At 48.6% G+C, this 10,211-nt stretch overlaps 3 protein-coding genes across 3 annotated transcripts; 2 read left to right on the plus strand and 1 right to left on the minus strand.

Moving 5' to 3' along the window:
- Positions 1–1,999: 1,999 nt before the first annotated feature.
- BDW70DRAFT_153329 (putative mannan endo-1,4-beta-mannosidase F) lies at positions 2,000–3,475 on the plus strand (the record flags this gene model as incomplete). The annotated part of the gene is made up of 4 exons (XM_073739615.1): positions 2,000–2,162; positions 2,215–2,928; positions 2,982–3,110; positions 3,177–3,475. The coding sequence occupies 4 exons, from the start codon at positions 2,000–2,002 to the stop codon at positions 3,473–3,475; spliced, it is 1,305 nt and encodes a 434-aa protein (XP_073592304.1).
- A 3,569-nt stretch (positions 3,476–7,044) lies between these two features.
- Positions 7,045–7,781, plus strand: BDW70DRAFT_171378 (C40 family peptidase; the record flags this gene model as incomplete). Its single annotated transcript, XM_073743203.1, has 3 exons — positions 7,045–7,355; positions 7,408–7,512; positions 7,568–7,781. The coding sequence occupies 3 exons, from the start codon at positions 7,045–7,047 to the stop codon at positions 7,680–7,682; spliced, it is 531 nt and encodes a 176-aa protein (XP_073592305.1). The 3' UTR covers positions 7,683–7,781.
- BDW70DRAFT_163525 (uncharacterized protein) lies at positions 7,743–9,278 on the minus strand (the record flags this gene model as incomplete). Its single annotated transcript, XM_073741316.1, has 5 exons — positions 7,743–7,869; positions 8,300–8,364; positions 8,420–8,569; positions 8,614–8,907; positions 9,021–9,278. 5 exons carry the CDS (start codon positions 9,276–9,278, stop codon positions 7,743–7,745), a joined length of 894 nt encoding a protein of 297 aa, XP_073592306.1.
- Between the last annotated feature and the right edge of the window lie 933 nt (positions 9,279–10,211).

Here is a 10,211-nt window from a genome sequence, read left to right on the forward strand (position 1 = left end):
GCGATCATCAGTGCCAGACTCCAGTCGGCTTTGGTATTCTCCGTCTGCTGTCAAGCTTTCATGTCCTCAGGTTTTGTGCCGGTTTGATGCGCTTTATTATCATGGCTCTCACGACATTTGCGCGGGCTACGTGTATGGCAATGCCAGGGAATATTACTTACCCACATTTGCGTAGTCTGGACAGTGCTACAGAGCTAATATTGAAAAGAAAGCGAAGCCGGTAGCCATTATTCTCTATGTAAATAGCTTCAGTATCAGGGACAGAAACGACGATCTCGGTGGCACACAGCTCCCATTCTGAGCGCCGCACCACGATCTTTGTCGTCTCCACTGCCACGACCACATTGATCCTGAGAGCAGTTTTTCGGGCTCTAAGTACACTGGCTAGTTGTGGGGGACTTGACTATCATCAATGTCGCCATTGCACATTTTGTCCAGAGTCGACCAGCAGTAACAATGTCGTTGGTATGGCTGACATCGACATCTAATCAATTGGATAAACCACGTTAATATGTCCCACAGTTACTTGCGAATCATTCCATAGTCCAAGGCAAGTCCGTATGTAAGAGGATACAAACGGATGGAATGTTTTGCCTTGCGACTAGCTTGCATCTATTCACAATATATTATCAGCCGCCAGAAAAAAAAATCCAGATATACGGAATATCCAATAGGACTTAAATACCCGTTTTACTAGCAAACCATTATTCTACCTCGATATGTAGGGCAGGCAACTTTGACCAATTGCGTTCTGTTTTCGGTCTCTAAGGTCGAGCATATTGCAATGCAAGTAAACACTGCCATCTTTAGAATTACTTTCTTTCGGGTTGCTCCAATTCCTTCTCTACTGGTGCTAGCGCAGCTGGATCCATCGATCTATCCTCGCTTTCTGTGCAGATGTTGCCGGTGAATACGATCTGTCACACTACGACAGTCACAACCCACCTCTTCTACCTACCGATTGAGAGAAGACCAAGACGGCCAAGACGGAAATAAAGCTGCTGTAATAAGCCGATTGAGGAACAATATCCGATAATTTCAGGGATGAGGGGTTGCGTGGAGAGGGGGGGATAAGCTTGCGGTTAATGCCGATTGCTGGATATATAGAACGCTGCAGAATGGAGTATATGCGCTACTGCATGAGTAAACAGCCAGAGGCATTTTTTCCAATACGGCTGAAGCTCGTTAGCATAAGTATTTCATCAGTCGAAGCCAGAGTACAGCACGCACAGACATGTGGTAATGGTAGTAAGATGAAGCGTTCAAGGAATCATTCAAAATGGGGAAGAAGCCCCCATTTGGCACGTTAATAAGCCACAATTAATTACAGATGCTCAGAAATCAAGTCGAATAGCGGGCGGTTGAGTCCAGACTCCTTGGTTAGTAGGATGTGAAATATATCATTGTCGGCAACTTGTGGACTTTGCTGATTTGCTCATTTTACGGCAGAAATAAGTATATGGAACGATTACTGGTCGAGATACCTGCTCAGCCCACTACACGGCAATCATCTAGACTCATCATTATTCAGGAAATCGTCGCGGAGAAATTGAATGCGGGGTGTGCCTGGTGTGGCTTGACGCCATCCCTAACTGAGCACGGAACAGTACCTTGGCGAGGTAATACCACCATAGTCGGACTCGGTATTATCCCTCCGCAATATATCTTTCTTGTTTAGCGATGGCTAGATCACAAGGGCGAGTGATCTGACAGCTACCTAGGGTATACCGGAGCGCTGCAAAAGAGCGGGCTGGACATGCTATGATATTCAGCCACTCATCCCTCGCGACGGGAATTGGGATGCGGAATGGAGATTATCTGTCCGACGGACAATATACTTGCATGATCAGAAGACACTGAAGGAAGGCCTTGCTGGCGAGGGAGTCGAATCTGTCGCGGAGGTCCGAGATGGAAACGGAGGCATTCACATATAAATACTGTGTCGGTGTCTCTGTTATGTTCATTATAATGGACAGACTCTTCACTGCAGCAAGCCACCATGAAGAGACAAGCTCTTACTCTGATCCCTCTGCTCGGTGCTGCTGCCGCGCAGAGTGGCCCGTACGGCCAATGCGGAGGAAGCAACTGGTCTGGAGCCACCACCTGTGTGTCGGGGTACGTTTGCGTGTATCAGAATGAGTGGTATAGCCAGTGTGTGCCAGGTATGGAACAGGATTTCCAGATGTGATAGATGCATACTTATCTGGACTACAGGCACTGCGACCAGTTCGTCCACGACGCTGACGACGACGACCAGCACTACAACAAGATCAACAACGACAACGACGACCAGTACAACCTCTGTACCGTCGTCGACGGACTTCCCATCAGCCAGTGGGCTGAACTTCACCATTGATGGGGTGACTGACTACTTTGCTGGCTCCAACTCGTACTGGATTAGCATGCTGACCAATGATGCGGACGTGGATCTTGTGCTGGACCATATTGCCTCATCAGGGCATAAGATCCTGCGCATCTGGGGCTTCAATGATGTGAATACTGAGCCGTCAACTGGCCAGGTATGGTTCCAGAAACACCAAGGGGGCGTTTCGACCATCAATACAGGCCAGTACGGGTTGCAGCGCTTGGATGCAGTGGTCAGCTCGGCTGAGCAGCGAGGCATCAAGCTTATCATCAATTTCGTCAACAACTGGGACGATTACGGCGGGATGAGTGCTTACCTAAATGCCTACGGTGGCAGTACCAAGACCGACTGGTATACCAGCGCCACCATCCAGGCTGCTTATCGTACATACATCAAGGCAGTCATCGACAGATTCATCGACTCGCCAGCTATCTTTGCCTGGGAGTTGGCCAATGAGCCCCGCTGCAATGGCTGCGATACGTCGATTCTATACGACTGGATCGCAGACACCAGTGCCTACATCAAATCACTTGATCCGCTGCACATGGTCTGCATTGGCGACGGTGAGTAAGACAAGCCTTATGGGAATGAAGCAGCAACTGACCGAGCCTTGCAGAGGGCTTTGGACTAGACGAGGGCTCCGATGGTAGTTACCCTTTCAGCTACAATGAAGGTCTCGATTTCGCCGCAAACCTCGCCATTGATACCATAGACTTTGGCACCTTTCATCTCTACCCCGGCAGCTGTTCGTACCCTGCAATTCCCCACCTGAAATACCTTTTGGCAAACTGAAAGCTAACACCCACGATAGGGGGCGTATCGTATGATTGGGGTAATCTCTGGGCCACCACGCATGGCGCAGCATGTGCAGCGGCAGGAAAGCCGTGCCTGTTTGAAGAATACGGAGCACCGTCCGACCACTGTGCAATCGAGGTCCCCTGGCAAACGACCGCTGTAAGCTCGACTGGGATAGCTGGCGACCTTTTCTGGCAGTGGGGAGACACCTTGAGCACCGGTCAGACCCATAATGACGGAAACACGATCTACTATGGCTCTAATGAGTATACATGCATGGTGACAGAGCATATGGAGCGGATTGCGGCAAGGTAGCCAGTCCGTGCCTGTAAATATATGCTGGACGCGCGGTCACGGCGGGGAGTAGCCCTACGACGAGGTTCGAGTCTCGTATGATATTCACATGCAGCACTTTAATGACAGATTGATCAGAACGGTTCGTGATACCGTACATCATTTGGGAAAAGATCGTCTCAGTATATGCGTCTTGTAGTCTCTACATACCATGCCTGCGCAACATCTACCTTCTACCGAAGCCAATATAATAGGTTATATTTATAAGTAGACCTGCAGGAGGCTCTGCACCGCAACAATCCTGGTGGCCTACTATGGACCCGTGAAGGGTACCTGGATTACTATGTTCTAGAAAGTATTGGGGCACGTTAGTGAACCACAGCTGCTGCGTACTATTGAATATTCTTGTCTGTGAGTGCCTCAGCCTCAGAAAGCCAGGCGTTTGTTTCCTGCCCATGCATCCAGTCGTCAGCATCGGTTGCCATTTCGGTTGAGATCCTCCTCGTCACGCTCGTTGACACCTTTAAGGAGATCTATAGCAGGGAGGCGTGGGAGGTACCCGCGGAGCTTGCACCTGATGGTGTGCATCATGGTACGCTCCCCGGCAGCAACCGGCATATCATCGAGTACCTCGAATCGCGAATGGTAAGCCAAAGGTCGTGCCCTCACCGCCTAGCTAACTTTGGGGATTTTGTCTTCTCCGACACACTATACATGCTCAGCTTTCTGGGGACTCGAGATCTGCTTAACGGCCATGAGCGGTGCAGTACGGAGGCCTGCGTGGGAAACCAGGTCGATGATGCGATATACAACGAAACGGCGCGCCATGTTCAGCCGGGGTGTGAATGCGACTTTGTGAGTGTAGACGTTCAGACGGCATCTGAAATCATCATGAAGGGACAGATACCCATTGTTTCCATATTATAGGATATTGCTGGTCAGGTCCGTCTCGATATCACGCCGGGTAGGGACACTGTCTGTACCCGCAAATTGGGTACTGTAGGGGTCGGTATTCAAACATTATCGAAAGAGCAAGATACAAGTTTGGTCAATGAAATTTTTTCTAACAGAAGGGCTTGCTGATTTTTCTAGCTATATATTCCTAGATAAGGATACAGGTCGACAGCTTTCTTGGAAACTACGGCAGACTGTTGGGAGAAAACCGAAAGAATTAATTTTCCGCCGACAAAATATTTAATTTCTTCGGTTTTCTCCCAACAGCCTGCCGTAACTACCAGCAAACTAGCTCCCGGATAATAAATATTGCGTCCGGTCGCAATTGCCTGTCAATACGGGTCCAGACTATCAACCCGCGCGGGTTTTTCGGTAACCCCTCGGTTGCCAAACAGAACAAACATTTGTATAAACCTAGATTTTGATAAATCAGCAAGTTTATGCTGTGAATCTAGCCTAATATAGAAGTTTTATGCAAAATGGGTTCTTGGCGGGTAACCTGCGGGTAACCTGCGGGTTGGCGGGTCTTGGGTAAGGGGCCCTGACCGTCGACCCAACCCGTGGGTTTGTGTTCTGACCTTGAACCAGTCACGGGTTTTGTCATGGTCTAAATGAGCTTGTCTATTCAATGCGTAGTGTCTGAAGTTTCGGAACGGAGCGTAGGAAGAGGTAGATCATACATTATATTAATAATGCTCCCTGAATATAGTGAATCACAGACATACGCCGCCAAGATCAAATGTTTTTAAAAGCATGGTTAACCTGTACATCTGGTCAAACGCAAGTCCTGCCGACTCTATACTGGTCGACAGAGAGTTTCAGGGGCTCGTTATAGAACAGCTGACTGGTTATACTGCTTCCTGGAGCTGGAGACTGTGGGAGCTTAGAAGATAAAGAAACGGGCAACCGATCCTGCTCGTGTGAGGTCAGTTTACTTCCAAAGTCGGTTGGCCAAGCGCCCGAGGACTATATAACTGCGACTTTCGCGAACAAGCCGCAACGAGTAAAGCACTATAAATCCCTCCGGGAAGAAGACAGTGGATTGTGGGTTCGACGAGATTGAGGGAGAATTTGGGGTAGGAGTGAAACGTTGCAGGGGGTTCAACCCGCCCTGACGGCCTGCAGATCAGCGCAGATTACCACGTCGCGATTGTAAAACAGATCTTGGAGATCAAGGGGAATTCAATGTTATTTTCGCGGTGTGTACATGCTGTAAGTGATTGTAATTGTCTGATTATTTCAGACCGAGGCAAATGACCTCGCCTCACTCTTCTACGTGGAATGGATGCAGTATAATAGCATACATCAAGCAAGTTTCAGCCTGGACACTGCGGATCTAGGGTCTGGGGACTCTCTTGGGCATTGGACAGGAAATCCAGCAGGAGCTTCCTGGCTCTAATGCTACTGTCGACTGCAAAGTCAAGGTTCCTGGCGTTGCTGGGATAGTACACGAGGGAGGGCTTCGAGAAGAAGGTCAATTCTCCGGTATTCCGAGTGTGGTGCATGTATCCTGCCACCATGCGCTTAATATGCCCATTGGCATGGCCTAAACGAGTGATCAATTATTGATAAAGGCTCAGTAATTACTACGTTCTTGTCGAAAAGGGCTTCCCAGCATGTCGCTTCTGGCGTTCAACGCAAGGTCATGGTGGAGTATGGAGCACCTCTATGGCGGAATGCGAAGAGAAGATCGTGATTTCTAGAGACAAGTATATCTGCTAAATAATATTCCTATCTGCCTGTGTTAAATTGCAATACTATGGGAGGAGAGATTGAAGCTCTCCTTGGAGGATTCATTAAACTCAGGTCAATCAACAAGACAGAGGGACACTTGAGCGGAGAGGTAGACGAATTCCGCCCTTGTACAATCGTGCGTGAAGCACCTTCTACAGCAGATGAAAGGACCTCCAGGATTCAGTCGAGTTTCTACTCGGTATATAAGATAACTGGATGATAAGACAAGTGCCTGGGACTACTGCTCCGCTGGAAATGGAGCTCTTACGTCGTTCAGGCATTTGCTACTATTTAGGGAACTTGCTGTCCGGAAGTTCCTCCCAAGTTGTTTGCAAATGCCTATGAGCACTAGGTTTGATAAGTTGCTGGTGCGATATATTCGAAACTACTAACAATTGTCTACCCGAAGGTGCCCTCATAACCAGCATTAGGTGTTACTATTCTTGTCGGGGGATACGTGGGGATGATCTCGACCTCGTGTTGTCCCTTGCCGTTATCTCGTATACCTAGCGGCCCTACCGTTGTCACAGCAGAGTAACAGCCAGCGAAGATCAGTCCTCGTTTAGCCATTTGGCTTGGTCTTTCCCGTTCACGCGGCCCCATCGACGGCGTTATCTTGATCTTGGTTTCTCGTATTCAGCGTAGATCATTTTAGCGATGCGACACCGAGAGACAATCAATTCCTGTTGAATGATGTATACGGCGAATGTAACATGAAAGCCGCTGATCTTGTTAAATATATCTCAGCTTAATGATGATCAGCGAATATGATGGTGACAGTACTCCAGCGAAGTAGAAATAAAAGGGCTACTGTCTCGATAGACAAAAACCAGAATTCTTTATTGACTCACGATTAACGTCACACTCTCACTGATCAAACCCGATCGTAGATCAATGCTATCATGAAGTATCTCGCGATTGTCTCCCTCCTCGCCTGCGCTGTCAGTGCCGCTCCATCTGCAGAGGGCACCGTAGGCCAGGCTATCCTTGACAAAGCCCTGACCGCGGAAGGGACTCCCTACGCCTGGGGCGGCGGCTCTTGCGACGGTCCCAGCGATGACCAAGCCCCATATGACTACGGCGATGTGGGATACGACTGTTCCGGCCTTGTCTGCTGGGCAGTGTGCCAGGTCACCGGCCGCGATCTCTTCACAGAGGGCCTCCGCGTCACATCCTCCATGTACTGCGCCAGCGAGGAGACACTTGGGTACAAGTACGTCTGCAGCAAGGAACTTTCGATCAACATTGCTCACATGGCCTCACAGAAAACACCCGTATGAGGAGCGCCAGCCCGGTGATGCTATCTTCTTCGGCGGAGCATGTGACTGCGGGAATGATAGCAGCAGTATCCACCATGTCGGGCTAATGATGTACGTTTTCTTTCTTTTCCTGCTTCTTCCGGTTAACCAGCTAACGTTGTAACAGCGATTCTGGCGATAGGATGTGGAATGCGCCTAACGACCGGGTCAACAAGGTGCAGGAGAACAGCATTTCTGGGTTCGGGGAGATTCCTTGCCCCTATGTGATCCGCTTCACGTAGTTCAGCTCGGTATGATATGTTTAAACCAGCGGCTCATGATTCAGCTTTCGTACAAGAATTCTACTTGCCCGGAATCCAGAAGCCGACGAGGAACGTGTCCATGGAAGGCCAACCGGTATTCTCAACAAGTGTATAATGAAACGATTCAAAAGGCTTTGTTGCAGGATTGATGATTTCGTCGTCAGTACTGTATACATAAAAAGAGCGCATGGGGGGTGACATACACTACTACGACCGCTTGATGTTAGAACTGAGGGCTTAAGCACAATATTCTATTCAACATGCGCAACAGCAATAGCGGCAGATTGCAGCATAGTAGTTATTTATGACAGATCAACCAGTTCCATGGGGAAACCATCTGGTACCTCTTTCTGCGCAGGTATAATCTCTGGCCTGCATTTCCACTGTCTGAGCAGTCGAATATAATGACACTCGCGAGATAGAACCTCTTATCAGCGTGACCATAGTACGAGCAACAATGAAATACTGAACGGCGGTGCCTAACAAAATCTCGATAAATATTGCGGCTGCTCGGTGCAATATTGGGATAATATCGATCTTCGCTAAAATATTGCGTCGAATACGGTTCATAAAGGCATATACACATCACTTCTGACCATACGCGTAAGACAGGCTCGAGAATAAGGCCCTGCATTCCGGTTTCGACCAGGGTACACCACGCCTGAACACGTACAGTCAGTGATGATGAGGTATCAGGATGCTAACAGAGGACTTACCCAGCCGTCATCGAATGTCTGCTCCAACCGCACCAGCTGTCCTTCGCTCACTTCCATATGTCCGCCGTTACGAGGTACAAAGGCCGTCTCAACCCGGAACACCTGAAACGTTGACAACTTGACCGGGGAAATCTCCCGCTGAATAGCTGACTGAACCAACTTCAGCTGCGGCTTAGAAGGGTTGTTCTTCTTACTTGAATCTGCGTCGGCAGTGATTCTTCAGGCGAATGCTGAGTCTGACGTTCCTTTTCTCCCGAGAGACGACCAGCCAAGGCGTCTACGCTGATGTCGGCGGGATTTCTCATGGCCACCATACCAGAAGAGACACTTCGCACTTTGACTAGGTCATGATTATCTGTGTCTTCGCATAGGTCTTGGAACTGCTGCGTCGGTGGGCTCCGATCGTACTCTTCTGGGCAAGGGCTAGCGCTGCTCGTGCTGCACCATAATGGCGACGCATTGTCGATTGGCGGCGGTTGTGGGTTAAACTTCCTTGTAATAGAGCGTAGAACAGAGGAGATGTTAGAGTCTTGACACGATGCCTCGAAGAACAGCTGGCTCCGGTGGGGGAATATGCAGGTATTCCTCGGAAAAGCCATACTCGCACTTCACTGATCGTCTCTTGAAGCTTTGCAGCTTCAATGGCGCTCTCCAGGCCGGGCAGGTTTGGCCTTGCGTCAGCATTGACAGCTGGCCCTGTCTGCCCAGTCGGTTCACCATGAGGGCTTGTGGCGCCTGCCGCAGCATTATCAGGAAGACGGTAGGCTGCATTATCGTATGACTTGCCAAGCGGCTCTCCTCCTCTTGTGACTTGGAAGCTCGGGGCTCTTGGAAGGAGTCTGGCAGTCGCAGGTGTCATACTGGGTGGCGTAGGCGTACGAATGAATTTCTTGATGATCAAGCAGCATGAAATCCGAGTGAAACAATAGACATTATTATACCCTCAAGAGGAGTATGTTTATTGTGCCAGTGCTAAGGCACTCCATGTTAACATTCTTTAACTCATGCCCCACTAATAGATTGCTTAAACTGTTGTAATGGGTTAATGGAAACGACCCTTAATTCTGATCTACTGCCTTCCAAATCCCTCAAGTGACTGAGTCACTGTGCTAGAGCTTATCATAGAAATTACTTAAGAAATAGAAATCTAGATATGCTGTATAGAATAAGACAAGAGAAGCTTAACTGTATAACAGCCTCTTACCAGATGTTGAGATCAATCATGCAACAATATGCAATGATATGCAGTGTCAAACCCACCCAACTATAAACAAACTCCGATTTTCGTTGTATTAAAATATCCACTCTAATTAGAAAAACAGATAGTTCCGATTCAATAAATACGGACGCATCTTTTTTCCGTCGGGATTGGTGATATTCATAGAAAGCAAGGGGTAGACTTGTTAAACCCACCCCGCGAAACCCGCCCCAACCCACCCCGACCCGCCAAGAATTGGGTTGGGTTAGACCTTCTAATAATCCATTGGGTTTTGGATATTTTTGGCTGCCCCAGAGCCCGGCGGAGCAACCCGCCGGGTTGCCAAGACACCTAAATAGGTATTGTATTGTATTCTGATTACATTTATATACGTAAATAATTTATAATACTGTAATATAATACTGTATTTTATTTAACAATGCAGATCACTGCTTCTATAGGCATTGGTCTGCATATTTGGGATATTTGGGATATTTGGGTTGGGTTAGAATCATTTGCTAAATCCATGGGCGGTTTACTGTTCAGGTAACCCACCCCAAAACCCGCGCGGGCGGATCAGCTAGGCCTGAAAAC

This window comes from Aspergillus foveolatus (assembly GCF_047715535.1).
Source record: "Aspergillus foveolatus strain CBS 279.81 unplaced genomic scaffold BDW70scaffold_71, whole genome shotgun sequence".
NCBI classification, from domain to species: domain Eukaryota; kingdom Fungi; phylum Ascomycota; class Eurotiomycetes; order Eurotiales; family Aspergillaceae; genus Aspergillus; species Aspergillus foveolatus.